Genomic DNA, 18,996 nt, shown 5'->3' on the forward strand with positions numbered 1-18,996 from the left:
ATGATGGTTACTGGAGAAGTGCTGCTGTAGCTGATGTAAGCAGGCCTGCAACTAATGATTGTTCTTATTATTTTTTCACTAAGTGATTTATTGTTTGAACTGTACAATGTCAGAAAAGTCAAGAGTATCATTACAATTTCCCAGGGACCAAGGTGACGTCTTCGAATTGCTCGTTGATTTACCGTGATGTAAAATAGAGAAACACAGCAAATCCTAGAGATGTGCAATTAATCAAATTTCAGTTTCAATTACAAGTTTTGCGTCCAAAGATTATGAGAACAAGACAATCGAGACCAAATGATTATTGTGCAGCATTCCGTTTCACTCGTTGATGCGCTTTCACCCCGCTCGACGGGTCATGGACGGCCACTCGGTGTGGGAGGATTCCCTCGTGTGCCATGACCACCTAGGTCGGCTTAAAAAGGTTCCGTGGCGACGGCTTTACAGCACCCATCGCTCAGACCTCGCCACTTAGGCGGACTGTCCTCAGTGCGGCGGTGTCGGCAACCCTCCCAACCCGTCTCGAAACACGGACCCCGTCTCGTTTACCATGCTTTATCGGTGCGTGAATTTTTTTGCCGCGTCATCGCCATTCATATTTATACAACCACCAATGTGCTTTTGATTAAATTGTTAACTAGAGCACGAAGTTCTTCATAGATCTAGCCTCTTAATTTTGCTCTCAAAATGTTCTTTCTGAATGCATGATGTTTCCAAAGTCAATGCGTAGTCATGTTAAATAATCGAGCAGCCCTAGCAAATCCTCACATTAGAGAAACTGTAACCAGAAAGTGTGAGCATTACTTAATAGCTTAATCGATTGTGAAAAAATGTTCTAATTGTTTCAGCAGTATGAGATGCAAGATGTGAGACAGGCTATCTTTTCCCACAACCAGTGCTCTTTAGTTTGTAGTGTCAGGTATTATGTTGATTAGTTGAACAGCTTGTGTATTAGTCATGATCATATCTCTTACTAAAAGTGTATTTACTTTCAGATTTAGCTTGTTTCACATTTTAACAGAAATAATTAAGATAATTGTTTATAATTAATGAAACCCTACTCTTCAAACTAAAGTAACTATGTAGTATGTGAGAGCTATGAAGTCGTGTGTCCCACGTCACATTTGCTGTATCTTCAGTTCCTCCTCTAAAACAACACTGATGTTAGACTCTGTCTCGTGTCTTGACAGACTCTGACTATGTGCAATAACGCTACTGGTTTGGAGAACCAAACTAGGCCTGAGATGAATCCCCAGTGTTTCCTGAGGAGCTCCCCAGACAACAGGGTCTCTCCACGGGCTTCACCCAACCACATCTCCAACGGACCCCTCAATAAGGTATCAGTGTTGAGTTATCACTGGAGGGGAGGGGGTTTAGTTTGATTCAGTCTATTCTACGTACCAGTGGTGGAAAAAGTATTCAGATCCTTTACTTAGGTAAAAGTACTAGTACCACACTGTATGTAACTATGTCTATAACTCCTTTATACATATACTGTTAGCTAGTTTAATCTACAGCAATGCATCATATTCTATTAGACTTTGCAGAATAGCATTTTCCAGCTGATCCAAGAGGGTTTTTAAATAGTTTATTTAACTTAAGTAGGAGAATTTTCCCAGCACTTAAAGGAACAATATCACAGATTCAAAATCAACACATTGAAGATGCATGTTTTTCCCTGGACAGGAAGGGGATGAAAAAATGTAATCTGAAAAGTAACAAACTGTCAGACAAATAAAAAGTACAATATTTACCTCTGAGCTGTAGTGGAGTAGAAGTATAGATTTACTTAAAATGGAAATACTCAAGTAAAGCACAAGTTGATGCTTTTTGAGATCATTTACTATTTCATTATAACAATTTTCCCAACTTAACTTCTAGAGTTGGCTTCATAGAGACGGATATTAATTCTGTCTGTATTTTCTCCATCTCTCTTATTCTTCCAGCCTTCTTCTCCCCAGCCTACCTTCATCCTTCAGCCCAACTCCCTTGTTAATCAGCCTCCCAAGACAAGAGAGCCTCCCCGCTATGAGGAGGCCATCAAACAAAGCCGCAACCTGCACGTCAACAATGTTTCACAGGTAAGAAACGCGCCAGCCAAAGTCCAAAACACACACACGCCACTAGGCACCACTGTATCCTTCAGAATACAATAATAGACTATTTTTCCAGCCTTGAGGAACTGTTTTTTGCTTTTGGTGTGCAGACTGAAGTGTCTTAACCTTGTTGACTGTCTTTTCAGGTTCCCACGGCAACCAGCCAGCAAATGGATGACTTGTTCGACATCCTTATAGAGAGTGGAGGTAAGGAGGTGCACACCGTCAGTACACACCCAGAACATTATAGTCTCAGGGAAATGCTGAGGAAACTGCGGTGTAGGCAGCATCGTCATCACTTTGGTGACATTACAGCTTATGTTAACAGAATTGGACTGAAATCAGCCTTTTACAAATTTATGTTGTCTTGGCTAATATGACAGAGGCTCCTCCTCAACCCCAGCAATATGTAGACTCAGGCTCACACAGATGTGTCGCTAGAAATGCGTCGCCAGCAAAACTATGGTACAGCGCACCTGCCGTGCTTTTCTTTTGGTTTTAACTTTTTAGCGCCAGGCGCAGAATCGCGTCGCTCGACAATGTCAAACCCAGCCATGGCAGCCAATCAAAGAGGCGGCTTTTATTACTTTACCACTTCCTCCCTCTTGTTTATATGCCAGTAGAGCTTGCTAGCTAGTTAGCTGTTGGACTGTGAGAGAGCTACAGAGTAACGTTTTGTGAGAGGGAAGGAGGAACTCACATCTCATGTTGTGCAGGCCCGGCACCGCAGCGTCCGAACAGCCAGTGCGGAGCAGGCCAGCTCACGATCTGCAACGATTGTTTCGTCGTCTGTCTGGTCTAGACAGAGCGCTTCCTTTCGCTCATGTTAAATGAACATATTGACTGTAAATGAACCTATCGAACGACATGCGTAACCGGTCCAGACCCTCAGATGGCCTTATATTTTAAATTACTACTTTTAGATGTTATAAACAAGTATGTTATTCTTACAAAATACAAGATTAAATAAAAAACGTGACAATCCATGGTTTGCAGATAAAATTTTATATATTTATAAAAGTTAAACATCATATTGACTGGCTTACAAAATAACTCAGGGTGAAGTTAGGTTTTTATTATAGAAACAATGATGCTTTTATTAGCAATTCATTATGGTGATATTTTATATATGCATGCAAATTCATCTTCTTTGAAAATGTTCTATATACCATGCTGCATTAATATCAGTAGCTGCGACCTTCAGTCATGCGGACAAATTATGTTTTTCGTTCCTCGGACCCGCACCATCTTTAGGGAAAGTGCTTTTAATGTTTTTGCACCCTCTTCTTGGTGTGAGCTACAGTCATTTTAAATTAAATTATTTTTAGGTCTGTCAATCGATATTTAATCGTGATTAATCGCATGAGTGTCCATAGCTAATTGCACATTTTGTATCTGTTCAAAATGTATCTTAAAGAGAGATTGTCAACTATTTAATACTCCTATGAACATGGGAGTTGTCAAATGTGCTTGCTCTATGCAAATGTATCCATATATTTATTATTGGAAATCAATTTACGCCAGACCTGGGAAGGAAGCTCGCTGGCGAGCATCTGGTGGCCGGGTCTTGACACTTATTGGGCGGCAGGCAAGGGCAGGGACCTAGGCGTGCCGACTCCTGGCATCGCAGACTGGCTATAGGGACGTGGGGAATGAACTGCTGGTGCAGGAGGTGGAGCAGTATCAACTAGATATATTTGAGCACACCTCCACACATGACACTGGTTCTGGAACCAAACACCTGGAGAGGGGCTGGATACATCTGATACAGATGATAGATATAAAGATCGATGGATAGATCTAGATAGATAGACATATAAATCTAGATGGATAGTTATAAATAGATGAACAGACATAGAGATATAGATATAGATACAGTATAGGTAGATATACATAGATTGATAGATAGATATAAATAGATAAAGATAGATCGATAGCTAGATATAGATCTAGATGGATAGACAGAGATATATAGATAGATAAATCTAGATATAGATGGACAGAGAGACAAATATAGGGATGTGGATATAGGTAGATTGATAGACAGACAGAGATATATAGATGGATGGATAGAGATAGATATATAGAGAGATGAGATAGACAGACAGAGATATATATATAAATGGATAAAGAGCTAGAGAGACATAGAGATAGATGGACAGACAGACAGATAGATGGATATAGATAGATACAGATGGATAGATATAGAGACATAGATAAATATATAGATCGATAGCTAGATATAGAGCTAGATGAATAGACATGGATAGATAGATATTGAGAAGTGTAAATAGACGGACGGATAGAGACATATATAGATGGATAAATCTAGATCCAGATAGATATAGATAGGCATAGCATTATAGAGATAGAAATCTAGATCGATATAGATAGCTATAGATAGACATAGACATAGAGATGTAGATATAGATAGATGGATCTAGATAGATAGAGATATGGGGATATATATTACATATCATGTCTGGCCTGGGAACGCTTAGGGTCCTCCAGGAAGAGCTGGAAAATGTTGCTGGGGAGAGGGACGTCTGGAATACCCTGCTGAGCCTGCTGACCCCGAGACCTGCCCCTGAATAAGCAGACGTTAATCATTTATCCATTAATTCATCCATTAACAGTTGAAATAGTTAGCTTGAAGTTACTGTGAGGAACTTTTAACTGATTATGAAACAGTCTCAACTTAATACTGATGCGTCTTTATGACCTACATAAGTAAACAAGACCATCAGTGAGAACATTGGCTTTTCTATGTAGTTAACTCTGAATGCCCGTCATCAGTGCCACCGCACAAAAGCATACAGAAGCATACAGGCTCACCAGAAATTCCTTAAACTCAGATCTGGCTTCACTGCCGCCTTCGACTTGCAGTCGGAGCTCCGCACCCGGCAGCAGCGGCTCCTCCTCCGGCCAGTTGCAGGGCTTAAATAGTTAGCTAAAAGTTATGGATAACATTTCAGATTCTAAGCTAAAGTAATGAATAAAGAGTTGAAATAGTTAGACACTTGTAGCACAAATACCTACAATTGTATGAAAAACATTATAGTAACAACTTGAATAGTGTTAAATAACATCCAGTTTAATCAGTTTGTGTTTCAATGAACTTACTTGGAACATCAAGGTTATGGCGTCAATCAAAGGGTTTAGGAGTCTTCAAAAGAGCCCTCATTGGTTGAACGCTCACATTAATCCATGTTTTATCCCCTCATCCAGAAATCACACCGTTTATCCAGCAGGACCATCACGTGTCTCTAAATAAGACCCTCCCAGTCACAGCAAACATCTCCACCCTGCCGGTCAACACTGTGCTCTGCAGGCCGCCTCCACAGATCCAGTTGGCTCCTCCGCCCACCCTGAACGCCATCATCGGCCCCGGCATGCACAGCCTTTCCTCGCTCGCCACAGACAATCAGCTGGAGGCCTTTCTGGAGGGCACACTGGCCGACACGGCGCCGGCGTCAGACCCACGCACACGGGGCCTGATAGAGGAGCTGCAGGCCCAGCTGATGGAACAGCAACCCTACTCGCCCATGGACACGTCAGACCTGTCCTTCTGCGACTCTTCCTCGCCGTCCTCGCTCAACATGGGCCTGTCTGACCCGGGCCTGGACAATATGGAGTGGCTGGACCTCACCATGCCACCAGGTCCTGCCGGGGCACTCACACCACTGGGGATCCCATCGGACTTCCTGGATACACAAGACCTGCAGCTGCACTGGGACTGACAGAGGGGTGGATGACATAGGAAAAAAAAGAGAGTCCAGAGATATGGCAGAGCAAGTTGAGCCTGGAGTGAGAGATAGATGGGATGGATGAAGAGGAAGAGGAAGAAGGGATCGACAGATGCGAAGAAGTCAACATTTTTAAAAAGGTGAAAACATGGCATCTGTGTGCCATACCACTCTTAACAGCACATCCATAACATCTGTAATATTCCCACTGTACTACAGGAAGAGATGCTGTACAGGCAGTGCACTGAAGTTGAACTACAAGCAGGAGTTTGCACAGCTTTAAAAGAAAGCCTCGTATGGCTGAGCAGCCAGAATAACGTCATCACTAAGGTGATCACCCATCAGATTAGTGATAAAGGGATTTTAAACAGACTTGTCTGTCATGATTTAAATGAACATTTACAGAGACAAGGAGACAGAGCCAAATGAATACTGGTAGCATGGACAGTTTATAAATAATCTAAACCACACTAATAGAAACTTCACTTTCTCCCTGACAGAGAGCCTGAATAGTATCGATGGCTGATCTAACCGTTTATTTCTTACTGGAGATTTGCCTGGTTTGCTTTCAGTGTGAACACTGCGTCTATTTTACTGTGTAAACACAGTAACTAAATGTAAAACGGTGGCGTGATGTGAAGGCCTTTGTTCCACTGAAGCATACTGTGCCGTGCTAGGTTAAAAAAGCTGGTCATTAACAACACAATAAATGTGTCACTCTAAATGGCCGCTCACAGACTACAGATGAAATGTAGTTGGAATAAAGAAAATTGACAGGAGGTCAGATTCTCAATAAAAATTCATCCGGGGCTTGGCCTGGGATATCAGTGTGTCACGATGTCAGTACGGCCTCAGCTATTGACCGCTTCACCTGGGGATACTCAGACTAAACCAGTCGAAGGCTGAGGCGCTGGACAGTCCAATCCGTTTGTTCCCTTTAAGCCAGACGTGTTCAGTCCGTCACTGTGCTAAAGGGACTCCTAACTGAGAGGAGGTGAAGCCTCCGTTCACACTGGTCCAATCTACCACGTACTGTACATTACATGTATGCTGACTAATCTGATATGTCGTATCAGATGTGACTTTTCTTTTTCTTCTGACCTATCACGACCCCCGCGGTCGAGCTGATGAACCAATGACTCTATAGAACAAAGACTCGACTTCAGTCGGACGACGAGAGGAGGAAGCTCCTCCATCTATGTGAGAGCTATGCACTTAAAGAGGCGGAGAGAGATCGAACGATGCGCCTCAATCACCTCAGAACAAGGAAATGTGAACTTTGCATATCCGAGGTGATCGTTAATACGAGTGATCGATATGATTGTGATCAACATCAAGATCGTGTGGCCAATTGCTCCAGAGATACTGCAGTTGTTGTACAAGTATCTTATTTTGAATGTAATTTTGGAAAAATGGGACTACACTCACAAAATTGGCAGCTTTTTTTTCTTCCGATAGTAAACTGACAAAACGGTGGAAAGGGAACAAATATCAGTTTATGAGACATGCAGGCACACATCCAGAATAGGTGTAAACTGCAAGTTATATCGAGGAATAAAGATGTCTTTGGAGGAGATGAGCTTTATATCTAGCTGTCCTACAGTATCCGGCACTTTGTCTTTGTGTGTGTGAGTGTGTGTGAGTGTGTGTGTGTCAGAGCGGGAAATTAATGCATCACTAGCCATCAAACATGCAAGTTGACGTCCAAAAGTCAAAATGTACTGAAAAACAATAGATGTAATCATTTCCAAAATTAATTAGTGTTTTTATTAGGGCTGCACGATTATGGCCAAAATGATAATCACGATTATTCATTCATTTAAGCGACAACATATTTTTATTGCACTTTCACATTTAAATAAACAGCACTGCTTTCACTTCCATGCTGTAAATAAAATAAAAATATTTAATCGTGATTAATCACGTGATAGTCCATAGTTAAACGCAAATTAATCGCACATTTTTTATCTTTTCAAAATGTACCTTAAAGGGAGATTTGTCAAGTATTTAATACTCTTATCAACATGGGAGTGGACAAATATGCTGCTTTATGCTGCTTTATGCATATAGTATTGGAAATAATTTAACAACATAAAACAACGACAAATATTGTCCAGAGCATAAAAAAATATACTCAAATCATAAGACAACAGCTGTCAGTGTGTCAGTGTGCTGACTTGACTATGATTTGCCCCAAACTGCCAGTGATGATCATAAAGTGGGCATGTCTGTAAAGGGGAGACTTGTGGGTACCCATAGAACCCATTTTTTCCTTGACATATCTTGAGGTCAGAGGTCAAGGGACCTCTTTGAATATGGCCATGCCAGTGTTTCCTCGCCAAAATTTAGCACACATTTGGAGTGTTATTTATCCTCCTTCGCGACAAGTTTATGCATTAATGCATTAAAGACATTAGTGCCATTAAAACAAATTTGCGTAACTTTGACAATCCTAGAAAAAATACAGGAATATTCACCCTAAATTTTGTAAGCTACAGTTTAATGTTAAATGCTTTAATCTGGTGTACTTTGAGAGCAAAATTAAGACACTAGAACAATGGAACTGAACAATGTTGTGCTCTTGTAAACAATGTAATCACAAACACATTGGTTGTATAGATATGAATGGTGATGACATGCAAAAAAAAGTCACAGCCACAAAGCATGTTTCAAGATGGGTCGGGTGGGTTGCCGACATTGCTGTAGATCCTAAGACGAGTGTAGCGGCATGACGGCTCCCCAAGAGTGAGGCCAAAACATCTCGATTGTCCTCCAGTAGCTGGCTGTTAGTTTAGGAATCGCTTGATTTATGATTAATATTCGGTAACTTGTGCAGCCCTAATTTGTATCTAACAAAATATTCTGCTTAAATACATATTTGTTGGCGTTTAGTCTTTCAAAAACTGTTTACTCTCCCGTTCGCCGTACACAAACCGAGGCACGCACCTGTAGTAACGGGGCGGTCTAGCAGCTATCTAACAGCACCATGAATTACATTTATATAACCACAAAAACAAAGTCATAAATTATGAGGACAGACATTCAAAGTTTAAATCGAAAAGCTCAATAGAAGCTTTGAATTTTTTTAAAAAAGGGGACATTCGGTACAGTCCTATTCTAAATTACAATTTGGCTGGTGGAATAGTCTTGTGATGCATCAGCTACTAAGTTAGTGTCCTGACCAAATGTGTGTGTGTGAGAGAAGCAAGCAAGCATGTTGTGTGTGTGTGTGTACATGTGGATTTGTCTTCCTGTCTCTTGCATGTCCACCCGTGTCTCCGTGTGCATGATTGTATTCGCGTTTAATCTCGGGCCGTTTCGAGCTCTTTCTCAGCCGTCGCCCGCAAGTTGTCTGAAGAAATTTGCTAATATCTATGAAATGAAATCATTTGCTATCCGATTGACATACTCAAAACTTTACTCTTTAAAAAGGCTTCTGATGACTGTTTACTGTTTTTATCTGTGTTGTTCGGTCGGTGTCCTACAGTCAAAAACGCACAGACACCTTTCGAGGTGTGATACACAGTGAAGAGGGCTTAGCTACTTTTAAAGCCGTCATAAATTCTAGATGTTTATTTTTTAACAGATTGCATCGTATCCCGCTCACTGTTTCTTTTCAAACCTAAATATTGAGTTACTGATTTCGTATCTCACTTTAGGGATATTCTTTTGGGATTGATGCAGTCTTACTGTATGGCACTTTGGAATAAGATTGCTTTTTTTAATTGTCTTTTCTTTTCTTTTTTAAATCATTCACCAGTGAAACCACATTCACAGTACATTTTAACCACTTAAATCTGTCATTAAGTCCATGGGCACTAGAGGGCGCCGCATGTCTTCATATTGTGGCACATTTTCAGGGTCATTTCCAGCAGGAAAACAATTTAAATGGGGCTCTTTTTCTTGCATTTTTAATCTAGGTATTTTCTGCCTGTGGAATGCTGGTTTGCTGTTCATCGGCAATAATTTGGTGGCCTCAGCAAACTGATTGAGAGCCCTTTATTCCAGCACTGTCTTGTCAAAGAAGTGTGATGCTCTTGTTGTATTCCAGTTTTTGTTCCTACAAACAAAGTTGTGTTAAATCACCTGTTTAATCCTCTTATGAGGCCTCATTCTACTGGTCACGTCGGGGTGCTTAGACCCCGATATACCTTGTCTAGTTGTAGTCCTTTTTTCCCACATTGCTGCGATTGTTAAATACTACATAGGACGAGGAGTAAGAATCACGAGTTGATTCATGTGTATCCTAGAAGAGATGAGGAGTTAATATTTTTTTTCTTGTTCTTTAGTCCGTCAGCTTTAAGGCTGTTAAATTTTATATTTTGTTGCCAGAAAGGCAGAGCAACATATATATATATCACATTTTGTTAATTTTGTCACATTTTTGTATTTATCACTTTTTAGGGTGAAAAGTAAAAGTAAAAACATTTAATCTTGTTTTTATGCTAATGTAAAATGGGTAAAAGAAGACTTCATGTGTATAATTCTGGTTTGCAGAGTTTTTTTTATTTTTCATATCAGACATGTACAAACTTGGTGGCTGCGGTAAATCTACACATTTACTCTCGATGTGACACCCCTTAACCATTGGCTATTTGTGGTTCCCGAATGGCCAGACAGGGACAGCTAAAAAGCAATAATGCCTGCTCTCCCTGGATATAAGGTCGTGTCTAGATGGTTACCCACAATTTGTGAAAACTCTCGCGAGACTCGTTGCCCGACAACCTATCGTAACTTTAACTATTCAAGGTCAATGCCTTTCTCACTTGTGGGTTACCTTCTAGACGCAACCTTGATATACTGTACTGTATGTCAGATCCTGCCTTGATTTTATTAATGTAAGAACCTTTACTACAGAGTAAGACAGTTTATAAGTTCAAAAGCACTTAATATCTGAGTGGTTGTTTGAATAACCCTCATAATTTAGGTTTTCTTTGGAGGCATGGTCGATCTGAAGAACCCTTAAGGTTCCTGTCAGCTTCTCTACTTTAATAGTTAGAGTTAACAGGTGTTGGCTCAGGCTTCCCCTGTATAGACTTCAGCTCTCCTGCTTGTCCTCGTTCACCTGCACCGTTTATCATCATGTAAACATTGTACATTTTTTGGTGAACTTCAGACAAGACGTTTAACTAAAATCTATGAATTTAGGGGACATTTGACATGCTTCATTGTAGCCGTAGTCTCCCCACTATCTGCACCACCCATGCCATGCCTCTTGTTTGTATGCCATATGTTTTGCACATTGTGTACATATTTATATAGATGTAATGCATATTTTTCTACATGTGTAACATCCATGGGTTCTCTATTTTGTAAATACTCAAAAAGATGTATATATAAGTACTGTATGCCTTTATGTGTCAATAAAATTTGGTGTACTGTGAACGCCTTCTGCAGAAGTTCATTACAGAAAAATAAAAATGTTCTATAAAATATATCACAAACAAATAATATCTAACTAGAACTTACGAGAGTACAGAAACAGAAGAATCAAGCAAGGCACTACATTTGACCGTTGACAGCGTATGAAAACTTTTTTCCGGACTTACGGTTACGGGTCCGTGTTTGCATATGTTAAGCAACGCTATTTCCATTTTCCTCTGAGATAATGGCTGTTCCCAGACATATTTCCCTTATACCAACGAAAGCAGTCATAAAGGTCATTAGATTGTTGACTGTCAAACCATAAAGCTGTATCCTAATATCGGCAGCAAAAAGACCTTGATCCCTTTCAAATGTAGGGATCAGTTTTTGTAGCTCTCAGTAACACATTAGCTGGTCTACACATGATTAAAGTGAGTTTGCATTTGCGAGCTTAAATCTTGAATAAGTCACTGTTATGCTGATATTCCAGTTGGCAAACCGAGGCTGACTTTCACCGTGTGAAAATGTCCTTAATTTATCAGTTTGTACCAGCGCTGTAGTCGACTCCAGGCACTTTGCCAAGATCAGTAAACAGCTGAGGCCGAGTCCCAGACGGATCCAAGACGACCACAGGAAGTGGTCACTCGAGCACAGAAGTCGTGGATCGTACTCTACAAATCACATCAGGGCTGTTAATATCGTAACCCTCCATGTCAGAATGGCCGGTGGGTGTGTACGTTTGCCTGGCACCGGGGACACCGGTGGTGGACGTTTCTCATACGCTTCACGCAGAAAGGGATTAAACAGCAGCCTGCGACACACCTGTGGAAGGAAAGAAAAACAATGTGAGCATGAGTGGGAATGTGACAGGTGATGACACAAGGTGTCGGTTGAACTCTCTACAACAACTAGTTTGTCTTAAATACTGAATCACTTTGGATAATAGACGGGTTTCTCGTATCTAAACATTACTGGGTGAGTGCACATTCAGGGGACAAAACCGCTTGTTGACAACCGTTGTAATCCGCGTAGATTTCGTATTTTTGTTGACTATACTAGACCCCTGCAGAGTCCAACCACCAGATACCATTATCATATGACGTATTATTATGAGATTTGATTATTATTATCACCTGGTATGAAATGGGTAACATTAGATCAGACATAAGTGTGATTTGACTTGGGGGGACCAGCGTCTGTTTGGTTGACACTCTGGTCAGAGTTCAAGTTAGGTGAGATGGCCGCCGCCAGACACAGGTATAATGTTAATACAAAACTGGAGACTTGGATTTTGGTCATGTTACCAGTACAACCAGTCACACAGTGGCTTCCTCAGAGTGTGGGTGGATCACCCTGTTGTTGATCAGTTCATTTTATCAATCTGTGGAGTCATGACCACCCGCTGCTTTGCTAGCGCTGTGTGACAACAATGCTTTTGCCACATCAGGCCTGGATCCATAATCTGTTTTTAGCGAAGGCATGTGATCCCCTCGGGAATATTAAACATTTTCAATCCATCTTTTCTGCAGTTTGGTGCAGATTACTGCACAACTCCTCGTCATCTCTGCTTTGCAGCTTGGCTCTGTTAGACATGCCGTACTTTCTGCCTCCTGGTTGCGTGCGCATCTCTGTGATGACGTTGGACAGAAACCCGTCTATAGTGGTCAGCTTAAACACATCTACTGACATGGCAATATCTATCTAAAGTTATCTAACATTAACTAATATTAACCATTAGGTACTGGTCATACCGGACCAAGTAAGGCTGTAGAACCAAAGCCTTCGGACAGAACGAGGCTAGCTGTTTCCCCCTGCTTTCTGTCTTTATGCTAAACGTGTCCTGGCTGTAGCTTCATATATAGCGTACAGACTGTATGAGACTCTTGACGGGAAAGCGATATTTAAAAGCGATTTTTTTTTTTACAAAATGTGAAGTTTTTTTACAGCAGTCAGGCAGGGTAAAAAATATCTACAGCCAATCAAGTCCAAAAAGACCTACCCTGTCAGGGTGCACAAGAAGCATAACATCCACGAAGCCTCGCCCACTCTGCTGCGGGTTTCTGTGATGATGACCTCTTCACAGGATGGACATTTGGTGACTGCTGGTGTCCGACCCAGACTGTCCGCTTGCCCACAAGAGAGACAGAGAACACTGTTACCGGCGTAATAAATACTCAGATGTTGACAAATGTATGAGTGCTGAGGCATAATCACAAAACACTTTGAGAGGGCACTTCAGAAGTTATCTAATTATTCTTTGTCACCCCGGAGAGATATTGATTTGATAAGACAAACATTTCATAATAAACTCATTATGCCATGAAAATGTCATTAAAAAGTCATAGTATGGTATGTCATAAAAAATCATGGTAAAATATACCATAAAAAATTTAAAAGAAAAATGTGATAATATATAGAAAGTCACAAAATTTAATAAAATGTGTTATAGTGGGCGCCCGGTAGCACGTCTGGTAGAGTGGGCACCCATATACCAAGGCTGAATCCCGGGTTCAAATCGGACTTTTTTGCATTTACTATACTCTGACTTTGTATTTTTCTTCGAAATATTATACTATGACTTTTTTTCGACATGTTATACCATGACTTTTTTTTTTTTCACATACAAAACTATGACATTTTTTAATTATACTTGGTCTCACTTTGTTTATTTTTTCAACATTCTACTGCATACTATGACTTTTTCGATATAAAATGCTATGACTTTTTTTTCCGACATACTATACTTTAACTTAATTTGTTATTAACTATATGACTTTTTTTTTTTTTTTTTGAGTAGTTCATAGTATAGTATAGTATAATATGTTGAAAAAATTAAAAAAGTCATAGTATGTTGAAAAAAATAAATAAAGTGTGTAAAAAAAAATAAGTCATTGTAAAGTATGTCGAAAAAATAAAAGTCATAGTATAGTATGTTGAAAAAATAAAATAAAGTTATAGTATAGTATGTCGAAAGAAAAGTCATAGTACAGTATAACGAAAAATGTAAAAAAAAAGTCATAATATACTATGTCGAAACATTTTAAATAAGTCATAGTATAGTATGTCGAAAACTTTAAAAAAAGTCATAGTATAGTACGTCTAAAAAAAAAAGTTGGACGCAGGCTTTCCAACGATGTTAAATACAATGCCAATTAGCATTGTAACAACAGAGAAATAACTGACCAAACACAAGTTTCCGAACTTTGTTTTTCCAGTATATATAAAAAGACATAGTATGGTACTTCATAAAGTTTAAGTTACAGTATAGTATGTCATCAAAATGGTCAAAAAATAGTCATAGTATATCAAAGTGTCATTAAAAAAGTCATAGAATAGTATGTCCTACAAATGGCACAGTATTAGTATGCCAAAGACAATGTCAACGTATCGTGCGCCATAAAAAATGTCAGAATAAAAGTCATGGTAAAATGTTAGTAGGCTATAGTATGCCATAAAAAAAAAAATCATAGTATAGTAAATAGTTTCTCATAGTGTAGCCCGCGGGCCAGTGGGCCAGGTGATTACGGCTCTGCATGACTGAGACCATTATGTGAATGTGTGTGTAACTTACCTGGAACGACTGGGTCTGTTGGTCTTTCTGCTACAGGCTTAGTTTTTACTCTCCCCTCCAGTGGAATGTCCTCCTGTGTCAGCTGGGCAGGCGGTAGCGTGTAGATCCCTCCACGGGGTGTCTCAGAGTTATAAGCGTCCTGTTGACCTGATTTAAAACATAAGAGACATTATAGATGCATTAAGCAACATCTGTATGTACAAAAAAAAAGGCTGTTTTCACACAAAGCAGGGTTGCCATTACTTATTACTGTGACGTTGAAGTATATTTTCCAGTGATAGAAAGTCCAGATTTTAAACTTTAATAGTAAGTGAAAAAAAGTAAAGAACAACTTGCCTTCATTTGCTCTGAGTTCGGAGCGATTTCCCTTTTTCTCCAACAACTCCTTTTTAGCCAGCAGCTCGTCCAGCTCCTTCTGGATGGCCTCCAGCTCACACAGTTGGTCGCTGTCCTCACAGGTCACTGATGACATCACACAGAGAGGAAGTTTACAAAGATGAAAAAGATCTAGAACACGCTACAATACCTGTTGACCATTTTTAATTATTACAGCACTTCTTCATGGATCCAAAACTGACAAAATGTAGTTATTACGCAAGTAAAAACAAATATGACAACGAATAATATTGTCAGTTAAATACCTAAAATGGAGTGTAAAAAAGAAAGATAAAGCTTCAATATATATTACGCTTCTATTTTCCTCCATGGCTTTTGTATTTCTTAGGTCTTAACGCACATTTAATCATTTATTGCATGTTGTCCCCATGCATCATATCCCAATTTTTCTAATGATGATATGATAATGAGATGGAAGAACTTGCGACGGAAATAAATACTAGCTAGCTCCTAGTTTGTTGGCTAACTTTGTTGGTGTTAGCTTGCCAGCTAAAATGCATTAGTTGTCAAAAAACACAAAAGTAACTAGTAAATGATAAAAATAAGAGTAAAATAAATAAAGACTTAATTCATCAACTGAATGGCGGTAAAGGGGAACAATATGGGCAGAAATATGTGTCACTAGAAACTGAATTTTAATTGTTCCAGTTGAATAATGGCATTAAAAAACTCAATTTGAATCACATTATTTGCATTTGTATTGTTTAACTTGAATAATTGCATTGAAAAACTAAATCTCAACGGCATAAATTTGAGATTTAATTTATTAGTTTGGAGCTGAATTGCAATAAACTTGAAAATGAATGTGATATGAAATTGAATTCAGTTGCTCTGAAACTGTATTTAATGTCAGTTAAGGGAACTTCCCTCGACAAAAATGTCTCCATTCGGAACACCCTGCAACGTCACCAACGCAGACATTACTTCTTCCGTGCGTTGGTAACGTAAACACCTCAGATACCGGTTGCTGCTACTGTGGAAATTTTACACTAACGTTACTGAAATCAAATATTAAATATCTCCTGCCGGGAATCCTGAATTAATAGTTAGATGTCAATAACATTATCGTTAAACTCAGCAATACTCAGCGAACAGCGATGTCTCCAGAGCACAACGCTGTTAGCACGGGCCGGAGTTCTGTGAATCTGCACTCGACTGCTCTTCCTTGATGACCGGATGTGTGTCTCAGTAAGTCCAGTTTGTTGGAGTTCAGTTTCAAACTAATGCATTTTATTTCAAATTATGCTATTTAGATTCAGTTTCTAATGCAATTATTGAAGTTTAGCAATTCAAATTAAAATATAAATTATTAAAATTCAGTTTCTAGTGATACATATTTCTGCCCATAGAAAATGGGCAGAATTTTTTTTTTTTTTTAATTTAGCTAACTTTGCTGGCGACAGCTTGCCAGCAAAAATGTTGAAATATAAAATTAACTACTGAAAGATAAAAATCATAAGTTGCAATTTACTTTGCAAACTGATTGGTGGTAAAGGAAAAGTATAAAGCTGTATATTTTTTACAATACATTCATCAAAAAATATATTTAAAAAAACATGAATTTGACGTACAAAACAAAGGTAAATTAACAGACACACTAAAAGTACAAAGCGGTGCAGCAGCTGCCACCACCAATGATTAAAAGGATCATTGGGAACCACTGAATTACGATTCATTTACTCACTTTCCTCTGTGGTCCAGACGCCGTTGTCCTCTGCCTTCTTTTTGAAATGCTTCATCTTGAGCAGAAGGAAACGCCTGTTGTGAAGCTGCTGTATGCGGAACTTTTGCTCCGGTGTCTCCCAGTTGGATTCATCCTGGGTACCGGGTTCAGAGTCATCCCGCTGCTCTTGTTCTGGGTATAAACTGACGCCTGTGTTCATCATCCCGATGCTCTGTGTATGCCTGAAAGTCTGTTTAAACACCTGAGTGGCGTAGTTTTAACCGAGCTGAATCCTCAAAACTGAATGTAAACTAAAAGCTGTTCAAAACCAGAATTCGAATCCGGAGTCAAGTCCTTCTGGGGAAAGTTTTAGGTTTCGAGGCTCCGCTTTTTCACTTGCAGCCCAGAGAAATGGAAAGCTGCACGATGTTGAACATTTCTAACGACGCCTCCGAAAAATCTGTCTTTTCTCGAAAATTATTTAAAAAAACAAAACTTATCCAAGGCTTTGAAAAATAAGACTCATCCGAATGATCCAAATGGTTTCATCATCTGGCCAGCCCTGGCTCACGACACTGAAAGTAGCTTTAACACAGACGTCACTGAATGCGTGATGTAAACAGCTTGCACAAACAGATGACTGTAAAACATGCAAATGTCGTGAGCCTGGACCATATACAGGACAATACATAGTGGCTGATATTAACGGGAAGACGGCGGTCATATTGTAATTTCACGAGGTGTGGACATGATTTGACTGTTTTGGTCCAGTGGGAAAGTACAACAGTCTTTTCAGTCAGTATTTTTGGCAGAGCCGATCATATATGTTTTTTTAGACTGCACTGTTTGCACTGTGTGGTTAAAAATACAACACAATGGATGGTGAGTTGACCTCAACAAAACGGTCAAAGTCCAGCTTAGTTCAACTCCAGACTATATCGTTTTTATTTAAGACCCACTCAGAAGTACGGAGACAGTGCATGCCTTTTTCTACATCCCCTAATAGCGATACGTATCAGGTAGCAACACATGTAAAGGACCTGCAAACATATTTTTTCAATAATCTTCTTGTCTCAATGTGGTCCAACATGACCATACAATTTCCTGCTAAAGTTGGAACCGTTTTGGTTCGTTTTTGGATCGTTTTATTACTTCAGTGCACCAATAAGGATTAATCGACATTTTAACTAAAAAGTGGATGTATTGTTGTTTACTTATGTTGCCACTGTCAAATCTGATCAAACTCATACAGCCTTGATGAGGAAGATTAGTTTTGTTGGTTAAATTCTATTAAAATTCTAAAAAGAATTTATTTAGTCATGATTATTTTATGTTATATAAAAAATACTTAAGTACTGTTAATTATTGTTTTAGTCACTAGAGAGCCACAGCAACATTAGCATTCATTGGAGTTGTGTTTCTGGTCACCTGGGGCCTCATGTATAAACGGTGCGCACGTACTAAAATGTTACGTACGCTGTGTTTCACGCTCACAACGGGATGTATAAAAATCAACGTGACGTGAGAATGTGCGTACCGTGCCGCAAACTCTAGACCAGTCGTGAGAATGTGCGGGCCGTCCTCCAAACTCTGTCATTTGGCAGCGTCAAACTACAAAGTGCTGAAACTCGCCAAATGTGTAAAAATATTTTTTCCACTCAATTTACTGAGCTTTGTTAATGAAGCGAGATTAAAAAAAATAGATATTTCTTAACTAGTTTGAGCATATTGTTTAACATCAGAAAGGCACAACAAAAACATATTTAAACTAAGTTCCCAGAGATGACATGCCTTAACCACTGTGCCAAAAACAACATTGCAAGTAAACTGGAAAGTTTTCTCTGTTCCTGTTACACGGAGATGTTAACACACGTCAGGGACTGCACACTTGCCGAGGCGCACTGACATCCATGACGCACGGGGAGCGAGGCGCACAGACCCATCTCCCCTGGGAAGAAAAGGAATAAGTCACGTGTGATGCGTTATGAAGTTGACAAGGTGTAGACAATTAGATGTGGCATATAAAAGGCTGCGTAAACATGATGGCGCGTACTTGCTAAACCATGGCTGCTTTGGCACTGTTGGAGGACATCGCCAATGGCAGAATTCGGAGGGAGCGTGTATTTAGAGATCACTCTTTTAATGTTTGGCTTATCTCAC

General features: G+C 39.6%; 2 protein-coding genes across 6 annotated transcripts in view; one reads left to right on the forward strand and one right to left on the reverse strand.

Moving 5' to 3' along the window:
• mrtfba (myocardin related transcription factor Ba) overlaps positions 1–11,227 on the forward strand; it is a 41,044-nt gene extending 29,817 nt beyond the window's left edge. For all 4 annotated transcript variants that reach the window (XM_074620620.1, XM_074620621.1, XM_074620622.1 and 1 more), the window contains 4 exons: positions 1,191–1,337; positions 1,947–2,081; positions 2,243–2,303; positions 5,325–11,227. In XM_074620620.1, coding sequence (XP_074476721.1) covers positions 1,191–1,337; positions 1,947–2,081; positions 2,243–2,303; positions 5,325–5,836 — 855 coding nt within the window. In that variant the 3' untranslated portion in view covers positions 5,837–11,227. The remainder of the gene's footprint in view (positions 1–1,190; positions 1,338–1,946; positions 2,082–2,242; positions 2,304–5,324) is intronic.
• LOC141758868 (uncharacterized) lies at positions 9,573–17,935 on the reverse strand. 2 transcript variants are annotated; one of them, XM_074620634.1, is made up of 5 exons: positions 16,858–17,935; positions 15,114–15,239; positions 14,778–14,924; positions 13,206–13,332; positions 9,573–12,028 (listed from the first exon to the last, which is right to left on the reverse strand). In XM_074620634.1, the coding sequence occupies exons 1-5, from the start codon at positions 17,057–17,059 to the stop codon at positions 11,920–11,922; spliced, it is 711 nt and encodes a 236-aa protein (XP_074476735.1). In that variant the 5' UTR covers positions 17,060–17,935; the 3' UTR covers positions 9,573–11,919. The 2 variants fall into 2 exon arrangements, with proteins under 2 accessions (XP_074476735.1, XP_074476736.1); XM_074620635.1 differs by having other exon boundaries at positions 13,206–13,325; positions 14,774–14,924.
• Between the last annotated feature and the right edge of the window lie 1,061 nt (positions 17,936–18,996).

Source organism: Sebastes fasciatus, chromosome 20 (assembly GCF_043250625.1).
Source record: "Sebastes fasciatus isolate fSebFas1 chromosome 20, fSebFas1.pri, whole genome shotgun sequence".
NCBI classification, from domain to species: domain Eukaryota; kingdom Metazoa; phylum Chordata; class Actinopteri; order Perciformes; family Sebastidae; genus Sebastes; species Sebastes fasciatus.

What these genes read in the sequence shown, in the direction of transcription:
- LOC141758868 (XM_074620634.1), bottom strand. Translation starts at nt 17,059, where the DNA reads ATGATGAACACAGGCGTCAGTTTATACCCAGAACAAGAGCAGCGGGAT. An exon ending in AACAGACCCAGTCGTTCCAG is followed by an intron (nt 13,333 to 14,777) that starts GTAAGTTACACA and finishes CTTGTGGGCAAG; the next exon opens with CGGACAGTCTGGGTCGGACA. An exon ending in TTCTTGTGCACCCTGACAGG is followed by an intron (nt 12,029 to 13,205) that starts GTAGGTCTTTTT and finishes TTCCTTCCACAG; the next exon opens with GTGTGTCGCAGGCTGCTGTT.